Source organism: Doryrhamphus excisus, linkage group LG2 (assembly GCF_037039965.1).
Source record: "Doryrhamphus excisus strain RoL-2023G ecotype Guam linkage group LG2, RoL_Dexc_Guam_v1.1, whole genome shotgun sequence".
Taxonomy (NCBI): domain Eukaryota; kingdom Metazoa; phylum Chordata; class Actinopteri; order Syngnathiformes; family Syngnathidae; genus Doryrhamphus; species Doryrhamphus excisus.
Window position 1 is genome coordinate 29468162 of NC_136358.1, and position 25601 is coordinate 29493762.

Here is a 25601-nt window from a genome sequence, read left to right on the forward strand (position 1 = left end):
AAAAAGTCAGATATGGACGTGGTCCTTGCATCCCTTCGTTCCCTGAATGCACCCTGACTAAACCTGCTGTTGGCGTCCATCAGGTGGATGAAAAGGCTTCCCATGGCTTCTACATGCTTGTCCTCCTGCGTGCAGGGCGTGTTCTGCAGGACACGCGTGCGTTTTTGGTGCCTTTTCGGCGCTGCAGCAACAGCAGCTAACATGGAAGGACCGGCTGCCGCGAAAACCACAAGAATCCCGACTGTGTCGCCTGCAGTCACGGACCTTTTCCAGATGGGAGCGTTGGAGAGATGTGCTGAGACATGGATTTCTGGGAGTGAGCTGCTACGTTGGTTCGTTTGCTTTTGGGAACAAATGTTGCTGCTTCCGAGGGGGAGTGGCTAGTAATGACCCGGGAACCCTCCGGTTAGTACCTCCCCCTAATTAGCATATGACATTGTCTCTTTGAGTCTTTAACATAAAACCAGGAAATAGACACTAACTAAGCTAAAACTTTAGTTTTATTCCATAATGGTAACATACAACCAGGAAATAGACACTAACTAAGCTAAAACTTTAGTTTTATTCCATAATGGTAACATAAAACCAGGAAATAGACACTAACTAAGCTAAAACTTTAGTTTTATACCATAATGGTAACATAAAACCAGGAAATAGACACTAACTAAGCTAAAACTTTAGTTTTATTCCATAATGGTAACATAAAACCAGGAAATAGACACTAACTAAGCTAAAACTTTAGTTTTATTCCATAATGGTAACATAAAACCAGGAAATAGACACTAACTAAGCTAAAACTTTAGTTTTATTCCATAATGGTAACATAAAACCAGGAAATAGACACTAACTAAGCTAAAACTTTAGTTTTATTCCATAATGGTAACATAAAACCAGGAAATAGACACTAACTAAGCTAAAACTTTAGTTTTATTCCATAATGGTAACATAAAACCAGGAAATAGACACTAACTAAGCTAAAACTTTAGTTTTATTCCATAATGGTAACATAAAACCAGGAAATAGACATTAACTAAGCTAAAACTTTAGTTTTATACCATAATGGTAACATAAAACCAGGAAATAGACACTAACTAAGCTAAAACTTTAGTTTTATTCCATAATGGTAACATAAAACCAGGAAATAGACACTAACTAAGCTAAAACTTTAGTTTTATTCCATAATGGTAACATACAACCAGGAAATAGACACTAACTAAGCTAAAACTTTAGTTTTATTCCATAATGGTAACATAAAACCAGGAAATAGACACTAACTAAGCTAAAACTTTAGTTTTATACCATAATGGTAACATAAAACCAGGAAATAGACACTAACTAAGCTAAAACTTTAGTTTTATTCCATAATGGTAACATAAAACCAGGAAATAGACACTAACTAAGCTAAAACTTTAGTTTTATTCCATAATGGTAACATAAAACCAGGAAATATGGGCTCGGCTAAAACTGTACTTTTACCTCAAGGCTGCGTCCCAGGGCCCCCTTTTTTATTTTTTGTCAGTTTTATTCTATCATAGTAATATACAAGCCAGGAAATATGTGAAACGTTTGCTGGATGAGATTGTTGCCCCCTTAAGTGTCTTTCGTCTCCTCTAGATGTTTTTTTTTTTCATTCTTCCCAGCTTTCATCATCCCTTCATTTATCTTTGGACCCGCAGGCCGTTTCATCCCAGAGAAGCTCCAAACAATAGAAGCCCTTATTGCACATGGGACTATTTACCCATCAAACGACCCCCCCCCTCCCCCACCACGCTGTCTCTTTTTGGTTCTGGATTCGTTTAAGTGTCCTTGCCGGGCTCAGCAGATGTGGTCCATGTTGAAGTTGGAGGCGATGTCGTGTTTCAGTCACACGCTTTGGCTTCTCCTCGGAAGGCAGCCGAGGGTCAAATGTGGTCGCAGGCGTTCTGACGGCTTCGCTTTGGCAAACAGTTGAGTGTGCAAAAACACTCCTCAGCGTGTCCCGAGTGGAGATGTTGTTTCAAAGTTTGGTGATCAAACACGGATCAGATAGGGAGGGGCTAACAAAACACTTTTGGGCAGCATGGAGTGCCTCATGGCTGCGTCCTGGGTTCTACTTTTTTTGGCAGTTTTAGCCCACGATAGTGGGACAAAAGCCATGAAATATCACACTAGGATGTCCAAAGTGTGGCCCGGGGGCCATTTGCGGCCAGTGTCTGTTTATTTATTGACCGGAAAACCATTCTAAAAATACAATTAATTAACCCCTTGTGATTTTTGTCAAAAATCACCGCCCTCAAACATTGGCATTTTATGCCATTTTGGATGCTTCTTAGGTCCCTGTTGAGTGTGTGTGAGGATTCACTTGTTTTTTTTCATCAGAAAAGTGCATTAGAAGCAAGTTGAAAAAAACGACATACTAACCCCTTACGTTTTTTATCAAAAAAATCACCGCCCTCAAACTAGTTTTATACCATAATGGTAACATAAGCATTTGATGCCATTTTTGGATGCTTCTGGGGCCCCTGTTGAGTGTGTGAGGTTTGATAATTGTAATGATGACATTTTCCCCCTTAATATTTTGACGTTTGGTATGATGGGATTTTCTCCAAGTAATTAACTCTTTAGAAATGAAATTCAGAGGCCTGACTCAGTTGGAATGTTTTGCTCATGACGAGCCACTCCCTCCTTTTGCAGATGACACAAACGTCCACAGGGAGCCCTAAGAAGATCAGAAAACACAAACCCTCATCTCTTCCAGTCGTGAGCAGCATGGATTTAATCAGGAATAGAGAGCTGGCGTAGAATGTTTGGGAGCAGTAACAGCCAGGGAATACTAGTAATACTAGTAGCGTGGCAGGGATGACATTCCTGCACAAAGACGGGGCGCCGATGCCATGGCAACGCAGGGGTCAACACACAAGAACAAGACTCCGGTCTCACTTCCCTGCTCCCAGCCACTCCCCCATGAAAGCCCCTTCCGGCCTCCTTACAAATCCCATCACCGTGTCTGTCCACTTCCTGCTCGCCCGCTTCCGAGGAAGGCCGGAGTCGGTGTGCTGGAGCATGGATCCTGGATTAGAGGAGAAAATGCAAAGAGGATGGAGGTAGTCGGCTGCTTTGATGCTCCAAAGAATATAAATCATACACATGAAAGAGAGCAGCATTTGATTATTGAATAAAGCACAAGAGAAACCTTTAGCAATTTACTTTGACTTTTCCAACCGGGAGGGGCGACCTAATCATGGAAAAGCGCATGTGGCCTTCAAGCCAAAAAATGAAAAGACAAAATATATTGTGCCATAATTCATATTGAGAAATTCTATGACAAATAGATACTACAAGACATATGTTCATTATAGAGCAAGAGGCGGTTAGCATCTCACCCGAAGGCAGCTGGGATAGGCTCCAGCATACCCCCCCACCCAGTGAGGATAAGCGGCATAGAAAATTGGTGGATGGATATAGAACAATAAAGTCTAATTTCATCTGGAAAGAAATTCCAATGTGATAAAAAAAATTGAAAAAACGAGAAATATATCTTTTTGTTTTTTAAAAAGATTGTTCCAGAAAGGTTCCAGAAATATAGTCGTAACAAAATCATATTTAATGTCACAAAAAATAAAATCATGAGAAATGTATTTTTAAAACAGACTGTAATGACGTTATGAAGGTTTTGTTTAATTAGTAACAATTCTCATTTTCTAAATCGGCACGCTGTGTCCGTAACCACGAGGAGGACACGCCCACGCCGCCTTTACCCCGCCCCCTTAGAGCCCAAAGGAGGCGTGCCCTCACGAGCAGCCTGACTGGCAGTCATTTAAAAGTTGCCTCCCCCTCCTCGTGCCAGCCGCACGAGCCTCGCGGCATCTAGCTAGGCTGCTATTAGCCATTTTATTAGCCTACTTGTAGAAGATGAGAAACAAAATGTCTAGATATTCTTCTCTCTATTTTATTTTGTGGGTGGTGGAAAGACGCAGGCTATGAAAAAGGACCGACGGGAACGTTCAGCATCGAGTGGGACAACTTGGAGGGATTCAATCAGCGGAATGGAGACCACGGATCTTCTGTTGCTCTCCGTCTGCTGCTGCTGCTTTTTGGGTAACAAAAACACACACATATTCCTTCATTCTGGGAATAAATATATACAATATATGTATGTATGTACTATACAAGTCTGTCCATGAGGTACACCGGCACTCGTTAGACACACCTGCACTAATGAGCGGTTGTTATTCAATCATATTTATTGACAATTTATTTCTCTCTTTTACACTTAAATGACGGGGCTGTTGATTTTAAATCAATTAAAAATGACATTATTATAAAGAATAAGACCAGTCTTTATAACTCATGCCAAAAGTAATACATGAGAATACGGTTATAAACATTTTCATAAGGGAAAATATAGATTTTGTGTGTATGCTAGTTTAAAAATGTTGATGAAGCAACATAAAGTGACTTTTCAAATGTTGCCAAGTGTACAGGTCAACTAGCTTGGCCGGCGGATGAATTAGATGAGATCTCTGTTCCTTTAAGGCTCCTTGTTGTTTAGCAAAAGGCAATGCCAGGTATTATTTATCCATCCATCCATCTGCTGGGAAATATTGATCATATTTGGTCCTTGTTTTGGCTGATCTTATTAATACTAATAATGTGCAGGCTATCTGGGGCAGGAGGGGCGGGGGCATGCACCTGTCTGCCTGGCGGGCTCACAGGTATTTGGGGGCCTCCGGGATGGGGGCGGCAGCCAAGATGTGGGCTGTTTGAAGTCTGGCCTGATGAAAGTCTGAGCTCTAAGGAGAGCAGCAACAGAAGTTGAAAAACCTAAAAGGACAGAGGGAGGACAGAGGGAGGACAGAGGGAGGACAGAGGGAGGACAGAGGGAGGACAGAGGGAGGACAGAGGGAGGACAGAGGGAGGACAGAGGGAGGACAGAGGGAGGACAGAGGGAGGACAGAGGGAGCCTTGGTTGTGTGGGAAGATGTCTGTCAAAGACGTGGATGAAACCACGTCTCAAAGCGGTCTAGTGAAGAAGGGAAGTTGTTTTGAAACGGCTGCCATCGTTGTGGACTTTATGGCTTCTATGAAAGTAAATGTAAATATGAGATATGAGTGATCGCTGTGATGTTACACGGTATTCTTCAGGTCCTCCAAGAAGCCTGTGGTGGTCTGTGTGGTCTTCCCAAACAAGGAGCTTGTCGGGGGTCGGCTACATTGTTAGCTCGTGAGTGGGGCGGCGCCAGCTGGCAAAGTTCTTAGTGGGTTTTGCGCTCTAAGAGTCTTGCGGTTGCTTTGATTTGGACATTTGGAGAGAACGGAGCCGCCGACTCGACAGTCTCCACTTTGCTGGGACGCCAACACTCCGTTGTTGAAACAAAAACCATCATTCCCTTTTCCCACTGAGCTGTTTGACCTTTCACCCCTGCTTATTAGCCATCAATCACTGCCAACATCGCAGGACATTTTGAGAACATAACCAGGGAAAAGAATTATGTATTTAAATCATCTACAGATGCTTAATGCGCCTCCAAGATGTCTACTGTGTACCAGTTTAGTGGAGGTGGTGGTGCAGCTTCCATGGAAGATGTTTTTGGGGTAGATTTCAATCAGGGTGTCCAAAGTGTGTTCCGGGGTCTATTCACAGCCCACTGTTGTTTTTTTACGCATTCCAAAGATATCATTTCATAAGAAAAGTGAAAAATGAGTAGTGATTTTAAAGAGGAGCAGAAAGTTGTAACGTACGGACAAAAGTCTGAATTTTAATGAGGGAAAATATCGTCATTTTATCAGCGTGATGTAGAACATCAACTCATTCTCTAGCAAAGATGTCTTCATGCCTTTCTCACCTGGAACAGCCAAGACCAAAGTCCTATTTGTCTTTTTAGCAAGAACACTTGTTGATGCAGACGTACAGTAGAAGAGGGGTGGCGGTGACTGCAGATTGATGCTGTCAAGTGGCCACTAGGTGGCAGTAGCGCATTTCATAAGAGCTGGCATGGATCTTTCCCATCATAGTTTGTGTTTTTATGCTGTGACATAGTTGATTAGATTTAGACTAAATGTACATGGCTAAATATGTATCACTGTCAAAGTTATGCTTGAAATGTCTCATTTCACAAAAAGCTACTTTTCTCCTTTTTTGTTAACTGATATTTTGCTGAAAGTATGATCTACTGCTCATTACCACCTACTGCTCAAGTCCCATTACTACCATACCATAGTCATTAGTCTTGTGATAATGTTGCCGTGCCCCCCCCCCCCCCCCTCCCAAACCCCGACCCCCACTACAGGCCTGTCAGGAGGTATCTCACCGGAGGAGCGATACTTGGAGAAGACCTACAGCCGCTCGGCGACGGACTCCCGCTGCCATGACATGCTCAAACACCTTCACAACGGCGCCCGCATCGCCGTGCAGATGCCTCCAAACGTGGAGGGCCACTGGGTGTCCACCAGGTCTGCTCAGCTCTTCCTCTCCTTCCCTGCCCACCAACGTTCTCTTCTCAAGGTTCTCTTCTTTCAGCTGCGAGGTCCGACCCGGCCCGGAGTTCCTGACCCGCTCCTACCGCTTCCACAGCAACAACAGCTTCCTGGCCCATCAGTTCTACTACGAGGACAACCACTGCACCAAGCCCAGCTACACGCTGCTCATCCGCGGGCGCCTGCGCCTGCGCCAGGCCTCCTGGATCATCCGGGGCGGCACCGAGGCCGAGTACCACCTTCACCAGGTCTTCATGGTGTGTCACACGTCCGCCGTAGCCAAAGAGCTGAGTCAGAGGCTCAACCGGAGCTGCCGGCCCGCCGCCGCGGGTCCCTGGGAGCCCGGCGTCGCCTACCAGCTGTGGAGCGAGGAGGGCGGCTACGACTGCTCCCGGGACCTCAACTTTGCCATGCACGAGCTGCAGCTGCTGCGCCTGGAGAAGCAGTACATGCACCACAACCCCGACCACCTGGTGGAGGAGCTCTTCCTGGGGGACGTCCACACCGACCCCGCCCACAGGCTGTACTACAAGCCCGCCAGCTACCAGACCCCCCTGCAGAACGCCAAGGTCAGATCCTCCTACGTGGACATGGATGGAGGGATGGATGGATGGAGGGATGGATGGAGGGATGGATGGAGGGATGGATGGAGGGATGGATGGAGGGATGGATGGAGGGATGGAGGGATGGAGGGAGGGAGGGAGGGATGGAGGGATGGAGGGAGGGATGGAGGGATGGAGGGATGGATGGAGGGATGGATGGATGGAGGGATGGATGGATGGATGGAGGGATGGATGGATGGATGACTTTGTTGTCTGATCCCCTTCGGGTAAGCTTGGGTACGTCATCCTCCATCTTGGCAGTCCAAGAATGGAACTCAACTGCCTTTAATGCTGTGACTATTGTTGCCATGGCGACCATCAACTAACACAGTCCACGTGGGCGGGGTGGGTGACCGTAGCGACCACCGTGAGGTCCAAGACTTTTTTTCAGAAGGGGGTCCGCCTTGCTTGGGTCCGCCTTGCTTGGGTCCGCCTTGCTTGGGTCCGCCTTGCTTGGGTCCGCCTTGCTTGGGTCCGCCTTGCTTGGGTCTTGGAAAATGGATCCCGTCTGTCGCCGTGGAGGCTGGAAGGCGTCCTTCACCACATGAGACGCTCTCTCCCCTCAAGTATGGCGGGAATCCCCCAACATAACATGTCTGTCATCCATTGTGCCCCCCCACCCCCCCTTGAAAAACCAAGCATCATATTTTCTCCACCAAGACAGAAATCATTGCTTTATTAGTTCAATATTAGTTATTATTGTTATTTTTTTAAATATTAGATATTGTTGCTATTTAAATATTAGATATTATTATTATTTTAATTAGATTGTTATTTAAATATTAGATATTATTGTTTAAATATTAGGTATTACTATTATTATTTAAATACTAGATGTATCCCTATTATTGAAATATTAGATATTATTTTGATGAGAACAAGACATGGAATATTTTTGCTACATGAAAGACCTCAGCATAGCTTTTTCTTCTTACTCTGGTTTTTATGTGTACTGTACTAGATGTGTACTCCACGGGTACCACATATGTACTCCAGTTACTGCAAGGAAGGTCATGACACGGTTGCGTCCTGCTGACGTTGTTCCCGCCTCTTCCCGTCACAGAAGCACGCCCACGACTGCATCGTGTGCCGCATCATCTCCCGCTCAGACGAGCTGCACCCCCCCATCCTGCCGCCCCGCCCCGACCTGGCGGTGGGTTTGTACGGCCAGTGGGTCAGCCAGCGCTGCGAGGTGCGCCCGGAGGTCCTGTTCCTCACGCGCCATTTTGTCTTCCACGACAACAACCACACGTGGGAGGGGCACTACCGCCACTTCTCAGACCCCGTGTGCAGGCACCCCGCCTTCACCATCTTCGCCCGCGGACGCTACAGCAGGGGGCTCCACTCCACGCGCGTCATGGGAGGGACCGACTTTGTCTTCAAAGGTCAGACATGACATCTTTTTGTCTCCCCCCCCCACCCCCTCAAGCGTCCAATCAGGTCGCTGGATTTCTGCTAATTTGTAGCTCGCTGGCATCTTAGGGTTGGCCATCAAGGCTTGGTCCCCAGCATGGATGGGACCCGGGACCTTTACATTTATTCTTGGTTGACCAACACCAGTTGGTCTCCTTTGTGCTCACGCTGGTCCAGGATCAGCAGCAGTAGCAGTCCCAAGCAACCAATCACATGGCTCCCTTGTCCTCCTTCCCGGCAGTCAACCACATGCGAGTGACGCCCATGGACTTCGCCACCACCTCCCTCCTCAACGTCTTCAACGGCAACGAGTGCGGCGCCGAGCGCTCGTGGCAGGTGGGGGTGGAGCAGGACGTGACGGTGACCAACGGCTGCGTGGCACTGGGCATCCGCCTGCCGCACACGGAGTACGAGCTCTTCCGCATGGAGCAGGACTCCAACGGGCGCTACCTTCTCTTCAACGGCCAGCGCCCCAGCAACGGCTCCAGCCCGGACCACCCGGAGAAGCGGGCCACCTCCTACCAGCTGCCGCTGGTGCGGTGCTCCGTCAGCGGTCAGTCGCCGGGACGCGCCGACAGCGGAGACGCGCTGCTGCAGCTTCGTAACGGCGGTGCGGGCCGGCGCCGTGGAGCCGGCGCAGGTGTCATGGCCGCTCTTCTTGCTTTTTGTTGGCGCTGCCAACGCTAGACGCCATCCTGTCACCTGGTAACCGCACCGGGAACGACGAGGACCTTTTGAGTGGACACGCAGACTGCTGGACCAATCAGCTGCTGTGAAAATCTCCCAACGCTCCCAGGAGCCAAAGACTTTTCCAAGAAAAAGAAAATGCACTTTAGCATCAACCAATGAGCAACTAACAAGGGCAAATCATCATCATCATCATCATCATCATCATCAGCCAATGTATGGTCTTTATGGCCATTCTAAAGTAAACAAGGTTTCTTGGTGGCAAAATGGGAAATTCAAATTCCAACAAAGCTTTCAATTGTAAAACATACTGGCCAAAGATCTATACATTTGTCATCACTTATTAAATAGCAATATTTATAGAATTTCACATTGACAGTTTAATACTTTGGTGTAATATTTCACATTATTTCAACTAATTTTTAAGCAACTTTAACATCTTGTTTTTAGGGTCACCAAGAGATAGCAGCCTTGTTTTTGTTGAACTCTGGAGCTGATATGCTCATTCACGTAAGAAAGTTGCACTTTGGGGTCCAACTAAATGAATCATGTGCTTTAGATTTAGGCTTAGCTGTTCCATATTAGATGGTTACATTTTGAAGGACTGCCGGCTGATGCAATCTGTGGCTTCGTCTCATAGCTGCAGCAAAGCAATTAGCCATTTAAAATGCCTCTGATTTCACTTTTTGTTTGGCCTCATCCCCTTCGATCTTTCGAGTACTACGCTTTGGCCAGCAGGTGGCAGCAGAACATATTTCAGGAAAACGGCATATTTTAAAATGTTGCCCAACAATCCTTATGTGAAACATGTTAAATATAATGTTAATATAACCAACATTAGTGGCACTTCAATATAGAAACAAAGGCACTAAGTTAACACTTGGGGTTAACTTTTCCAAATTGAGGAAATACCTCAGCAGCAGCTTAAACGTGTAGCCTTACCTTTTTGTCTTGTCTGTGGTGAAGCTTCTTGCTAGCCGGCTACTCGTCGTTCCAACGGTGTAACAATGTCAACTGTCACTGGAGCTTAGATGCGTGTCACATGACGTGTCACATGACGTGTCACATGACGTGTCACATGACGTGTCACATGACGTGTCACATGACGTGTCACATGACGTGTCACATGACGTGTCACATGACGTGTCACATGACGTGTCACATGACGTGTCACATGACGTGTCACATGACGTGTCACATGACGTGTCACATGACGTGTCACATGACGTGTCACATGACGTGTCACTGGGGCAAGGTGGAGTGGAGTCGAGCAGAGTATAGTAGAGTATAGTATAGTATAGTGGGTTCTACACGGGCCGTGATGAGCTGTCGATGTTCAGGACGCAAAGAGGGACATGCGCACGTCACATAAGGATTATGAATGATGGGCATCTTGACTTGAAGAAATGAGTAAGAATCAGGACCACAAATCTATGGAAAGTTTTTTTTCATTTTATTTTTCATTGCTTAATATCATGGGACAGAATGAAGAATGGTGGCCCATTTCAGTCAATATCTGAGGGAATAGAAGATTTGTATAGAAGGAATAATATAAAGTCTGCATTGGTGGGTAAAGTAGAAGGGGGAGGAGGCACCTTCATCCCCAACTGGACATGAACATTCTGAGAGTAGAAGTAAAAATGACAAACGGGTACGAAGAAGCGATCCAGTGAAGGAGACGATGGAGGTTGTCGTTTAAAAGCCTTTAAAAGGATGGACGAGACGTTCCTATACAAACAAGGCCAGCGTATCCGATGCTCGGTTACGTCCGACGTCCATGACCGTTTACAACACTGATGTCCCGTTACATAACCTGTTACATAACCTGTAGAGCCCAGCCGTGGACAAAAAAAGGGAGCAATGGCTTTTGTCATCTTCCTTTCCTGTGCACTAACCGTGAATAAAAAGGCCACGCCTTCCCATTGATGCGGTGCACGTGTGTTCGCTGCAGGCCACACTAGCGGTGATATGGCAAACGTCAACGCAAAGACTTCTCGCTGCTTTCCAGGCTTCCGTTGAAGACGCAGCAGCCGCCAGTCTACAGGATGAACTTCCCCAGGAAGAATCCCATGAAGATGGCCGCTATGACCACCAGAAGCGAGGGCAGGGTGGCGGGGCCGGCCGAGCTGGCCGTCATGTGATCCGAGCGCGCCATCTTTCTCATCCGGGTGCCGTCTTCCTGTGAAAGCAAAGGGAATGCGTGAAAGCCCCACACGGATGTTCCCACCTTGGCGTGGAGCATCTGACCTTCAGTTGCCGGTTCTCCTCCGCCAACTTGCTCATCTCCGCCTGCAGCCGCTTGCACTTGTCCATCACCTTCTTCATCTCCATGTCGTCCGTGGAGGAAGCGGTGGCGGCTGTGGGGGCGGGCGCGGCGGCTACGGACGGCTCGGGCCTGGCAGCGCTGCTGATAAGAGAGGCTTTGCTCGCCTCCACGTCGTTCTGCGGGAGGGAGACCGACGCTCAGCATGACGCCCACGGAGGACAACACTTCACCAGGTCTCGTTCCTGGGACACCGTGAAAGGGCTTGGCGGGCAAAAACGGGCTTCCTTACCATTTTATCGTTTTCAGAAGGCAGCTCAAAGACGCATCTCAGCTTGGAATCCATGAGGTCATCGGGGTTGGCATCTTTCCACTTGGAAGAAGAAAGGTGGGAATGTTATTCATGGTTCATCATTCCAAAGTGGTAGCAGCTGTGGAGAAGCCTCTACCATCACGTTTCTAGGTAAACAAAGGCTAACGTAGCAGGAAGTGTGACAGCCTGCTTCCTTTGCTGGGAATGCAAGGCCAGACTGGACTAGCTGAGCTTTTGCTGCCCTCTAGTGGACCAACACACACACACACACACACACACACACACACACCAGCTTCCATACGCATGCTGCTAACGTTTGAAGGACACAACATGAAGGAAGATGTTCCTCACCAATGAGTCCATGTCAGACATGTTGGATGGGGCGAAAATGGTCTGCACCATGAATTTGTGTTTACTTTTCTCGTTGGGGTCATAGTCAAAGGGCTGCAGCATCACTGGGGACACAAGATCAAAGACAAACTTTACGTGCTAGCACACTGACATGTTGTTTGCGTGCTAGCACACTGACATGTTGTCTGCGTGCTAGCACACTGACATGTTGTCTGCGTGCTAGCACACTGACATGTTGTCTGCGTGCTAGCACACTGACATGTTGTCTGCGTGCTAGCACACTGACATGTTGTCTGCGTGCTAGCACACTGACATGTTGTCTGCGTGCTAGCACACTGACATGTTGTCTGCGTGCTAGCACACTGACATGTTGTCTGCGTGCTAGCACACTGACATGTTGTTTGCGTGCTAGCACATTGACATGTTGTTTGCGTGCTAGCACATTGACATGTTGTTTGCGTGCTAGCACATTGACATGTTGTTTGCGTGCTAGCACATTGACATGTTGTTTGCGTGCTAGCACATTGACATGTTGTTTGCGTGCTAGCACATTGACATGTTGTTTGCGTGCTAGCACATTGACATGTTGTTTGCGTGCTAGCAAATTGACATGTTACCAGAAGGTTACCAGAAGGTCCCGGTGAAGATACGGAACAGTAATGTGTCCTGCTGAGCACCAAATGTGATCTACCACCTCCATCTCTGGGTGCTCCACTGTGGACAGAAGAGGCGCTCGGACAGAAAACCCCCTCCCACCTAGACGAGCCCGCCCGTGTCTCCACCCCCCCAGATCTCTACTAACCATCCATCCATGACAGCTGTTTAGTTTAGCTACGATGGAACGTGAGCACGTTAGCACGTTAGCATCCATCCATGTTACGAGGTGGCGTGTACATTCCAGCATCACTGAGACCTACAGGAAGCCAACATTGAAGGAATACGGGACGTTCTGCGTGGTACCAGAGATGTTGATGGCAGCTCCCGCCTCCACGATGCCGCTGTTGGGCCGTACGCAGTACCTCCGGGGCGCCGTGGTCTTTACTTTGAAACATACCCTTTTGTCCGAGGGGTTCTTCAGTTTGAGGTTGGTGGTGACGACATCGGTGAAGGGACCTGGTGGACAGACAGACCATGAGGTTACCACCGCAGTTAATCCATGATTAATCTATTGTCCATCCACTCCGGTCATGGATGAATGGCTTCATTTCAAAACATTTTACATTTCCTCCATCGTCCATTTGGGTTTCAGCCCAAACATGCTGGTCACCCAATCAGCTTCGACATTGCTTCACTACTTGACCCCCCGCCCCAGCTGGAGAGGGGTTGGGTGTGGTGTGTACCGTGTGAATGGAGCATATGTTCAACAAGCCTTAATGAGCAGCAGCAGCAGCGCACATGAAGGATTTTTGGTAGCACCAGAGTACCCTGATCCAATTCCTGCTCCTAAGTCCCATTCAGGGCTGGGCCACGTTCCCACATTCATGCTCCCATTGGCTGTGGATTAATATTGGACACGCGTGAGCGTTAAGACTGCTTATTCAACACCACAAGCGCTTGACCTGCAAAGATGTGGAGACGTGGAGAGCAGCACCACAGCAGCTAAGACTGTAACAGTGCCTAACTTCTTTTTACACTTCTAGGACCATTGACAATGTTAAAATGTCTTTTTCCTTTTTAGCGTGGAGGAGTGAAGCTTCTTCACATGAATGGAGTGTATGAGCATGCAGGTCCTCTGGTATTAAAGGCTCCTTAAGCTGGGCAAGCCCTCACAAAAGGCCCCCACACGGCGAGGGCGATAAGACGCAAAGCATGACCCTGCTGGAGCAGCACACCGGCAACGCAGTGGCGGCCATGACTGCGGCCATGATGATTCCTGCAAGGCTGTAGGACCACGTCAGCGTTGTAGAACATCATCATGGAAGCTGGTGGATCAGCCACTACCAAGTACACAATGCCAATTCCATCTATGGTTGTAGAACATCATCATGGAAGCTGGTGGATCAGATGCCAATTCCATCTATGGTTGTAGAACATCATCATGGAAGCTGGTGGATCAGATGCCAATTCCGTCTATGGTTGTAGAACATCATCATGGAAGCTGGTGGATCAGATGCCAATTCCGTCCATGGTTGTAGAACATCATCATGGAAGCTGGTGGATCAGATGCCAATTCCGTCCATGGTTGTGTTGACATGGGGCCCCAGCTACCGCCATCACATACTAGTTGTGTTTGTGCAGGGATGATCTTATGTTTAAACCATAAACAATGTTACAAAGGACAATGGTAATGATTAGAAGTTTTTGCTGCTTTTTAAGTGTGGAAAAGAAATCCACGCAGCTTTGAACGCATCAGCGTGAACAAGACACAGCAGCAACAATGACAAGAGGAGGAGCTCCTGTGTTGACTTCAACAGGAAAGTCATTTTATCCAAGAGGAGACTGAGGGCAGCCAGACTAAGGCGCAGCAACAGGGTAAGCCAACATTAGCATGGGTGGAGGTCCTGTTTAAAAAGGCACACAGGAAGTTGCCCGTACAGAACATGCAAGTAAGAGTGAAAGAAGTCCAGCTAGAGCGTACGTCCACCCACAGTACGTCCACCCACACTACGTCCATTATTACCTAACCCTGGTTTCCACCTTAGCTCATCTTTCTGCGTGGAAGCCAAGCTGGGTCCCCCGGGCCCATCCTGGTGCTCTAAAAATAACAGAGGGCTGCCCCTTCTCGCTGGCTGGAGAAATTCCAACAGGCTCCACATTTGTCAGGCTGGATGTTCCATACATGCACATGCTAATTAGCTGATCAGAGCATCAGGGCGTGCCCCAGCATTGTGTCGGGCTGTGGTGTCGGGTGGGTTGCATGGGAGGGCGGCTTGCATAAGTAACATTTCTTCCTAAAAGACACGACACCCCCACATTTGGGGACTACTTTGGTTTTACAACACCGGACCAATCACAGACAAGTTGTTTGCAAGTCATGCCGTAAAACTGTGGCTCCGTCTTAATTCCGCTTTTTGGTGGTTGAGCAATTGAACATCCAACCCCAAAAGTAAATAACAACTATCATCACCGGTCAAACGCCGCTATTACTGACGGTTGAAAACAGCATCTGAAACCCAGTTGAGGTGAAAGGTCATGTGTTTACAAAACAAAACACGGATGCAACTAAGTTCAGCCTCCTCCTCCGCCGCCGCCGCCGCCACAGCGACTCGTGAGGGGCGGGCACACTGCTGTCTCCACCCCCAAATGTGTCAGGCATGGCATTACCAAAGGAATGGAACCCTCCAATACGGTTGGAAGGCCAACATTTGGGGAAATGTTAGGACAGGCAGCAGGAATTGCCTTAAAAGATGGACATGCAAGTCAAATATTACTACTACAATCATGTACAATTACTACACTACATGACTATATAGTGTAGTGTTGCTGGAAGTACTTCCTGTTTCCCCAGAGTGCTTTGGGGTACCATTTTGGTAAATGGCCGGAAAGTACATGTCCACCAAGCGGTATGGTGGCTCTGTATTCATTTAGTGCTTTTCTTTATGATGTACTGTATGAAACATCCAAATAGCATCAATCAGATGGCTCCAATGTACGTATGTTTTAGGGATTGCTAGCCGACATCCCATTAGAGAAGTTAGCCAGTTACCAATAAATATGTGTGCTTTACCGTTTGAGACAAGTGTATTTCATTATATGGCTCAGGGTTTGTAGCTTTCTATACAAGACTCGGCTGAATTTTAATTGTCCTCCATTTTGTTAAATCAATGCGGCCAGCGAGTCGAAACGTTTGCCCACCCCTGGACGAGATGGTACTCAAGTGTCTGTGTGAGGCATAGCATAGTAGCCACAAATTGCAGAGCGTCGCCACCACACGATTCCTACTGCTGGCGTTAATAAACTACATACACACAGAAACAATAGGTGGATGAAAACAGACAATACACTACCAACATACGATGCAGAATATTAACCCAACTACTAGGTGAGCTCCAAACATTTGCTTTCCAGCCTTTTTTATTTTTATAAACACAAAAACTGTACAGCAAAGCACTCTGGGAAACAGGAAGTGGCTTGCAACAAATCTATGCAACTTTTTCTGGTCTTGTTGGACACCAAGATAAAAGCACATATCACTCAATTAGCAAGGCTTTTTTTCCAGGTTCATTTTGCTCACTTTCCGTCTCCCACAACATCAATCAATGCATGTCATGGTCAATTATGCTAATTAAATGACATCATCTACACTTAACACCCCCCAAAAATCCTTATTTTTGGTGCCAAGAAACTCCCATTCAGATTCTTTGTCGGATAAAAAAATCAGCTTGTTTGCTTTCAGACGAACCCCCACAGCCATGCATCTCCTTCAGAAAGTTCACCGACTGATTGACATTTACCCCTGGATGACACTCAATCTGCTGCAGCTCCATTGCGGCCGCCGGAAGCATTCCACAAAATTGAAATCCTGTTGTAGACCCACACTAGCTCATGTGGTGCAGCCACAGCCAAAGAGTCCTTTTGGGGGTCTAACTTTTTCCCAACACCACAGACGCCAGAACACTGTCTGGTCAAGTAAATATCAATACTAGAAAATGATAATAGTTACGGTGATTTTTTGGATGATATCTAGGAACATTGTACACTTCAAGAACAACAACAATATGATGCAATTAAACACTTAATAATAATAAACATGACAAACGATCCGGTTTTGTACTCTCATTTTATTAAGTCAAAAGGCACCACTAAAATCTGCTCCTGCTTCCAAGAACGTCCTGTATACAAGGCGACTTATGGAGTGATAATCTGCTTTTGCGAGCGCGGTTTCCGCAGCTGGGGCGGACGCTCGCTGCAGTCGTCGGACTGGATCAGGACCAGAGCTGCAACGGATTCAGTGTGACCCCGACGGATTCGTTTTGTAGTGCTGTAGCGCACAGAGCTAGTGTGAGCCTACAACAGGAATGTCAATCGTACGGAGTTCTCCCGGCAGCCGTAACAGATTCGTGTGAGCGCCGAGTTCCTGTGGGTAGAACTTTTTTCAGCATTTAAGCCAAAAACTATCCAGACAGATAAGTCCACTCCAGGCCTCAACTAGGAACAACTTGCACCTCCTTTCAGTGCTCTTCAGCGGGAAGACAACCAAAGGCGTGGGTACTTTCACTGAAAATATTACTACTCCTTGTACTTGTTTGTATTAATTTCACTTTACCACTCTTACAAGCTGTGATTCTTGGAACCCAACCAAAGCCAACATTCCTGGCATTGGACACCTTGACCTGAACCAAGCTCATCACAGCTACCTATGTTACACACTAGTTTTCCAAGAGGAACCCTGAACATCACCTACTGCCATGTTGAGGGAAGCTAACCCTGCTAGCAGGCGTCATGAGCCCACTTTGGCTGTGCTAAGCTAGCTTGGCGAGTTAGCCAATGATTAAATGACACATCACTGGAGGCTAGCGTCGCATGGGATAGCGTCGGGATGAATGTTAAAAGCGCTGCCTTTCAACAATTGTTTTAATTTCACCTTCTTTAACTCCACTGTGGCATGCAACTTGTAAGTAGATGAAACAAGTGGCGTGAAGTTCCTAAGAGACTGTTAACATTGACCAGTGAAGTTTGTCACTGTCAAAGCTTGACATGGAAAAGTGTTTAAAGCCATTCTCATGACAGTCCTTAGTCACCGTTTTCATTCAATATTTCTAAACTTTAAGCAAGCCAACGACTACTGCCAGCAGGGCAATGGACTCTATATACGTTCACTTCAACACCGTACGACCAGCGACCCCCACTTGACTGATCTCTGCCTGGCAACTGTGCACCACAAAAGCCGGCTGACCACGTCACGCAAGCGCGAGGATGCAGCGGCCCGTTCGGTCCTCTGCTAAGGTAAAATGGCGCTGAATGCCTGCTAGCTAGCTAGCTAGCTAGCTAGCTAGCTAGCCAGCCGACAACGTCAGTAACATAGTAACAGCCGGGTAACACACCACTGCAAGCCACCGGACATTTTACTCCCATTAGGCACGTTACGGTGGACTTACCTTTGAATCTGAGGTCGGAGGGAGGATCGAGGACAAGGACCTGGTCTAACTTTGACATTTTAGCCGAGGGAGGGGGACAGCCAGCGGGTTAGTGACAAGTGACTGACTGCCTGCCGCCGCCACTGATCAAGACGCCTTTAGCCGAGCGTGCACGAGTATGCGCCTACTCCTACTGGAGCGCGCACGCACAGGCCGTGCACTGTTGCGCTCTGCCGTGGCGGCTTGATGTGATTAGGGAGCCGAAATTCATTTAAAGTAGAGTAGATTATGTGCAATTATCTAGTTAGCTAACGAGACGGACTGGAAAATAAGACGAAATATAAATCAGTAGGCATGTACCTTTATGCAACACTAGTTGCTCTCATACTGCATTCAACCCTGCAAGTATTTAACTTTACACTTCATATTAGAGGGTGACATTTTCTTGTCACTATTTACACCACTATGACATTTCTGTTGAATGACAGGAAAGCCTGAATGTATATCAATTCATCAACAATATGAATATGATTCATTCAATTTGTATAAAAAATCACATATTTACAGTAAAAGTAAAATAGCCAAAAAGTCAGTAAACAATAGAATTTTCATTAATAGCAAATGTGCTAAATAAGCCAGTCCCATGCTAAAATACTAATGCTAAATGTAAACAATGCAGACTGTGTTCTCTGCACGCCAATGGTGTCCTTTTAAGTGGTTCAAGTTACCCAGAGCTTTGGGTGGCGCCGCATTCCACGCTCTGATGATGTCAGGGGGTTAATCCTAGTCCTGACCTTTCGCCATAGTCACCCCCCACTCCCGCCGCCTCTCGTCACCAAGGCCCACAGTCCCACCTTGGACAGGATGCCTTCGGAGATAGCCACTGACATGCACACGATCCCCACATTGATTGCCTCTGCTCACGAAAACGAGTTAAGCAGATTCAACGTAATCCTGTTAAAAACCAACCCAGACACGATGATAAAACGTAGGCTAAATAGAATAATGACTATTTTATTACATTGATTAGTTACATAAAGAGGTTACACAGGATACAAGGACAGCATGCATCATTCTTCAACTTTGCCACCAAAAAAAGAGGCACTTTTGTGTCACCATGAAAGTAAAATAATCGTATACTTTACCAGTTAAAGTGCAGCTGCAGCTCCCAACTGATTGTTGCATGCTATTATTCCCAAATCAAGTGAATGAGTCCAGCATGGATGAGATAAAGGCATGGGAAAGTGTGGCTAGAAAGCTCCTCCTACGAAGAACACTTCCTACATACTTCATAGGAACAAAGTGACAACTGCTTGACCCTTTTGGGTGATAAGACACGGAACAAAGCACCAAAGAAAGCATGAAAACACGGAGCAGAACGGTCCCTGTAAAGCAGAGGTGAGCAAACTACAGCCCGGGGGCCACATCCGGCCCGCCAGCTGCTTCCAAAGTATCCAAAGGAAGCACTTAACATACGAGCATAAAATAGAGTGCATGTATGAAATATGTAGTCTGTAGCCAATGTTGTTAACTTTGTAAAGTTTGCCCCCCCCCCACCCTGATGTAAACAAGTGTATAAGGTCAAGGTTCACGGCGTTTCAGCAGGGGGCGCCATGCTGTAACCGCCATGCCGGTCTTGGTGTGCAGCACTGCAGTATATAAACCCTTCAAAAAGAGCAAAGGTAGCGGAATGAGGGGCTGCCGATGCTGCCGATGCTGCAGATGCTGCAGATGCGGCATCTGTGCTACATTCTATACAAATAAAGTGTAGTCAGCATTAAAAGGGACGTCATGTACCTGACGACTGTACAGACCCAGGATGCAATCAGCCCAGCACCAGCAGATGGCGCCAAACTGAAAATGAAGTTGTAGTTTTGCAGGTATTTTGTGCTACTGAAGTGCAGATGAAGTACTACTCTGCTGCACTACTAGCAGCACCTTCGGGTGGACGCAGCTGGCTGGCGGCTCAGTTTGAAAGACTCGTTGAGTTCCACCTCCGGGTTTTCCAGCGGCGGAATCTGTTTGCCTGGAAGAAAAGCACAAACCTCCGTCTCATTCACAGATAAATGCTAGAAAGATGACAACACCCTGGAAATAAAGACATGAAGGCATATGGCAAAGGAGAACATTCGTCAGTGTGACCCCCAGTGTGTGATGGGAGTACATTAGCCGTCTAATTTGCATATTATGATGTCACAGGCCCAGAATTGGTCAGATTCCATCAAAATGTTTCACCTATTTGTGATACTCTCCCTCATGTCTGGAGCAAACCCAGACCCCAAAAGACCACAAACACACATATTATACATGCATGTATATGCATACATATAGATATAAAACTTCTTAGAAAATGCATCCTATGTGACCACCGATGGAAAAAGTTGACTTTTTCATCAAAAAGGGTAAGAATCCTACTAATTTTCTGGAAGAGCTCCTCCACGTTGACAGCATTCCTGGCGCTGGTCTCAATGAAGATGGCGGTGATGGAGTCGGCAAACTCTTTGGCCTCCTTCATGGGTACTTCCCTGGAAGAATCACCGCCATTACGCCGTTACGCCATTAACAATGCTCCCATTTCTTTCTTATGTTGCAATGGACAATACATTTCATTGCTTACACGGCATTCCTAGGAACAACATTGAGACAATATGGAGATATGGGATCATATCGCTATGGTTTTTATGCCGATAATGGCACTGGCAGACACAGGGAAGAGGTGCTGTCTCCATCGGCATCAGTAACAAAGAGCCAGACAACATCAGGCATTGCTAAGGAAGACAATATATAGCAGCCACACCTTTCCAAAGGAGCCACGACCAGAAGCAAAAATACCTGATGTCTCCCAAGTCGTTCTTGTTCCCGGCAATGGCGACGACAATGTCTTCAGGCCCGTGCTCCTTCAGTTCCTTCACCCACTTCTTCAGGGTCTGGAAGGAGTCCTGTGGACAGCAGAAGACACTGTGGCAGCAATTATTGCATTGATGGCATTGGCGGCAATGATCCTTCATAGGATAATTTCTTTCCATTTCAAGACAGGGGAGGACTTGAACAATTACTAAGAGTTCAGCCTGCAGACTTTTTTTATGTTTGGCCCGCAGGACATTGTAAAAACATAAGCAAAACACAGCAAACATTTAAAAATCTGTAATTTTACAAGAATAAAAAGGTCACATATTTAGCAGAGAAAAGCTGTACAAAACGCACGTTGATTATTAAAAAAAAAAGTTGATATATTTGTAAAATGAATCAAAATGTTTGTGACCTATATCACAAAGCTGAGATGCAGTTTGCAACCTTCCGTTTTTCAGTCTGCGGCCTTCGTTGGAGGTTCGAGCCCCCCCCCCCCCGCGGTGGGAATATGGGGGACTATAACAAATGGGACTTGTCGCCCTCTGGTGGCCGCTTCATTTGTTTGCAAACAACCCCAACATTGTCATGGTACCGTCCGAGTATGGCACCCTTTTTGCTCCTACTGCTGCCCCTAATGATGCGTGTAGTATTTGCACATAGTATACGTATCAACAAAGTACTCACCAATTTGGTGATGTCATAAACGATGACAGCCGCTGCGGACCCTCTGTAGTACATAGGAGCTAACGAGTGGAACTATAGAGATATAAAAAGAGACATTGATATGATTCATCTCCAGGGGACTTCCTGAGCTCATGATGACCAGACAAGACGTGATGCTTCTTATGGTATTAGTAACACGAGTGAAGAATGAAGACTTTGTGTCCATGACTTCCAAAGATCTAGAGAGGCGTGAAGTAGGACGCATCCATTAGCGAGTGACGCGTGGAAGCATGCGGGTGGACTCCAAGCTTCTGTACCATGAAAGAAAAAGCAAAGCATGCAAAACATCAGCGGGGGCTCACTCTCTCCTGTCCCGCCGTGTCCCAGATGAGGAATTTATGGAGTTCATTCCCGCATGGCACCGTCTTGGTCAGGAATGACGCTCTGCCCAAGACAAAATATTTGTCAAAGATGGCAAACAGCAGGACGTTTATGCATCACTTCATCTCAAACAGACCAACCTGATGTAAATCTTAAGAGCAGCTGAAGAGTTGCTAGAATTTGGAGCTTGCACATTTGGACCCTGATGAGGTTTTAAGTAGGAGGGAGTTTAAACCAAAAGTCAAATGGGTTCCTTTTCACCTGATCAAACGTTGAAGGCCACAGGCTCTGAAAGCCCAAATCTGCTCCAAGTTCTCCTTTCCTGTCAGGCATTGCCACGGCCAGCCCTCCTGATGCTAAAGCTAAGAAGCTAAGAAGCTGTCTCTTCCTGAAGCTGGTGGGATGGTGGAGCTCCATCAGCCAGGCCTCTGCCAGCGTGCCATGGCTGCTGAGCTTGGACGCAGGAAGACGCTCATTCTACTTTGTGGAAAGATCCCAACAAAAACCACACCTGGGGGATCCCATGGGCTGTCCATCAAGACAGGGGGGGCGGCCCTCCTTTGCAGGGAGCATCGAACACGGGACATTGAAAGGTGGACAAAAGTTGGATTCTCTGATGAGAAGAAATGGAACCTCCTGATTGACATCCCATAGAGAACATTTGGGGATGGATGGCCAGGGAAGTTGATAAACGTTCCGGACAGTAGATGCCCTTGGTGAAGGCATCTTCACCACTGGGACCAATGTTCCCAGTAGCCTCCTGGAAACACTCCCATCCAGCATGGCCAGCATGGTTCTTCAGGTGATGACCAAGAACACTGGAGCTACTTGTTACTGAGTCCTACTCAGACCTTTTTGGAGGCGTGGTCTTCAACTTGTTGATAAACAGCCTATTTCACTTGAAGTCCCCCCCCCCTGCTTTGCATATTAAAACCTCATGAAGGTCCCAATGTGGGCATGACAAAAAGCAAGCCAGAAAAAGTACCAACGTTGTCCCTGGACACGGTGGACACGGTGGACACGGTGGACACGGTGGACACGGTGGACACGGTGGACACGGTGGACACGGTGGACACGGTGGACACGGGGGACACGGGGGACACGGGGGAGCGTCCTCAGTCACAGAGCCTGACGCCATCTTAGAAGTTCATTGTGTCCGAACACCCCCACAGATACCGTGGGTATATCCAAACCACGCACGTCTCTAGCACGCTCCCCCTTTTTATTCTCATTATCAGAACGCAAGATGCATTCAGGGACACGCCGTACATCCCAAACATGGCTTAAAAACCACACTTTTACAATCCCAGCGTCAAGACCAAGGCCAAGGCCGAGGCCAAGGCCAAGACCTCTCCAGATGTGCAACTGACCATACGGGTGTAAAAGTGTAAACGTAAACGGCCAGCATGGCCGCTGGAGTCCATCCAGCTTTCCTGGTGTTCCCAGTTTGAGCTTGGGACAGATGATGTGTGTTGCCAGGATTCAGTGTCGTCCTACCCTATGGTGGGGCTGATGTTGTGGTCGAAGTGGTCCTGGACGAAGCGGCAGACGATGCTCGACTTGCCGACTCCCGTGTCCTGCGTGTGGACACCAACAGGAAGTGACTGCTTACGCAACAGTGTGGTCACATGCACGTTCACCACATATCCCCTCTTCATGCAGTTATTGGTTGAAGTGGGCCAAGTCAATACAGTGCCGACACAGCCAAAAATTACTTATCCATAATAAAAATGTAATCAATAAACGTATTAGTGAACAATTTAACTATGTAGTACAATTCTATCAGGCAATGTCATTTTATTACGTATAATTGTTCAGTTAAAATCAGGTCTACGGCATTAAATGACCACTATGTGTGGAATAAAATACAGCTATAGCTCATACAGTATATTGACATTCCACATCAATATATCGGGATATGAGTTTTGTTCCACATCACCCAGCCTTGGAACAACATAACAATAAAAATCGATATAACAATAGGAACAACACATTCATTCATTCATTTTCTACCGCTGATCCTCACGAGGGTTGCGGGCGTGCTCGGGCGTGCTCGGGCGTGCTCGGGCGTGCTCGGGCGTGCTCGGGCGTGCTCGGGCGTGCTCGGGCGTGCTCGGGCGTGCTCGGGCGTGCTCGGGCGTGCTCGGGCGTGCTCGGGCGTGCTCGGGCGTGCTCGGGCGTGCTCGGGCGTGCTCGGGCGTGCTCGGGCGTGCTGGAGCCTATCCCAGCCTATCCCTATCCCTTTACCCCTGGACTGGTGGCCAGCCAATCCCAGGGCACATATGGATAAACAACCATTCCAACCAAGTCAAAAGTATTGTGCGAGTTATTAAACATCCATATTTACATTATTTCAACTAAATTTGTAAGATAAATCATTTGTATTAGATGGAAATTTCAGCAAATTTGAAACACAAAAAAATAGTCATGAAAAAAGGGAAACGAACCCACATGGATACCACCCACCCCCAATTATTGCTCCAGTCACGTCCCATCATGTGGAACACTCAACTAGCTTGCTGGGCTTCCAGATGCCACCAAAGTAGCCGTGAGCGACATTACGGACACGAAGCATCACTTGAACGTTTCTCATGCTTTTGTCTCATCCTCCTTCAGCTAAACAAGCTAAAGCTAATATCGGAGACAGCCGCGATGCTCTGTGGGAAGTTGAAAAGTTGTCCAATGACGTCACATGCGTCAAAACCCGCCAGAGGGTCACCAAAGAGCCGCTAAAGGATAGAAAACACGATAATGTTGCACCGAATGCTAATGATGGAGCTAGCTTGGGTGTTGTGGGTCAACTTAAGATGGCTATCAAGGTCTAAAATTGGTAAAGTTTTCGAACATAAAAGCGACAAGATATATGCAAAGCAACAGACCGGGGTGAAGTTATTGACACAATTGTTCCATTTTGTCTTTCAAACACTCTCCGTTACCGACTGAAGGACTTTCCCCAAAATGGAGTGACATGAACGTCAAAAAGAAGGCTTCTTCCACTTACCCCCAAAAGGCAAACTTTTAGCTCCCTGATGGCCATGTTGGTCGCAAAGGTGTTTAAATGTGTTAAAATGTGTTCAAATCATTATGTGCCGGGGTTCACTGACTGCCTTTGTCTCGTCATACTTGAAACTCTTCTTGATTTCCCCCTCTAATACGACAAAACCCAGCCCAGGACTGACTTGCTGACCATCAGCAAGAACATGCCAAGCGAAAATGACGTTCATTTCCGGTCGAGTATTTCACAATAAGAGCACGCTTAATAAAGTATGCTCAGTCCGGGTAATTCACACTGGTTGAAGTTTGCTCAGTGAAGGTTTTAAACTAACAGAACCCAGGAAACCGAACTACGTCCATCCCAGTAATTCGTTTTTCCCCTTCAACTTGCGACTGAAGGCAAGTAAATGAATACCTAGTATAATTTTGTGAACTTCCTGAAACGTATGTGTAGACGTTGCGTATCTTGACACGACACTTTCCAAATGGGCAACAGTGAAGATGACAAACACCCTCATTTGTGGGTCATTCAATATCCAGCTTGCTCCCACAGGTTATTGTTTGGTTATTGCAGTTTGCTCATTTCTACCCACCGTATTTCCACAAACGCA

General features: G+C 47.0%; 3 protein-coding genes across 3 annotated transcripts; 1 reads left to right on the forward strand and 2 right to left on the reverse strand.

Annotated features, from left to right (window-relative positions):
• The first annotated feature begins 3775 nt into the window (after positions 1-3775).
• LOC131110024 (protein APCDD1) lies at positions 3776-11074 on the forward strand. The gene is made up of 5 exons (XM_058062665.2): positions 3776-4077; positions 6270-6432; positions 6500-7025; positions 8122-8443; positions 8713-11074. Exons 1-5 carry the CDS (start codon positions 3960-3962, stop codon positions 9156-9158), a joined length of 1575 nt encoding a protein of 524 aa, XP_057918648.2. The 5' UTR covers positions 3776-3959; the 3' UTR covers positions 9159-11074.
• LOC131109692 (vesicle-associated membrane protein-associated protein A) lies at positions 10591-18288 on the reverse strand. Its single transcript, XM_058061946.2, has 6 exons — positions 18124-18288; positions 13046-13198; positions 12086-12189; positions 11714-11794; positions 11406-11600; positions 10591-11337 (listed from the first exon to the last, which is right to left on the reverse strand). The coding sequence occupies exons 1-6, from the start codon at positions 18179-18181 to the stop codon at positions 11197-11199; spliced, it is 732 nt and encodes a 243-aa protein (XP_057917929.2). The 5' UTR covers positions 18182-18288; the 3' UTR covers positions 10591-11196.
• A 764-nt stretch (positions 18289-19052) lies between these two features.
• Positions 19053-25211, reverse strand: rab31 (RAB31, member RAS oncogene family). Its single transcript, XM_058061947.2, has 7 exons — positions 24998-25211; positions 23494-23573; positions 21978-22059; positions 21637-21708; positions 20935-21041; positions 20518-20627; positions 19053-20128 (listed from the first exon to the last, which is right to left on the reverse strand). Exons 1-7 carry the CDS (start codon positions 25031-25033, stop codon positions 20031-20033), a joined length of 585 nt encoding a protein of 194 aa, XP_057917930.1. The 5' UTR covers positions 25034-25211; the 3' UTR covers positions 19053-20030.
• Positions 25212-25601: the final 390 nt, after the last annotated feature.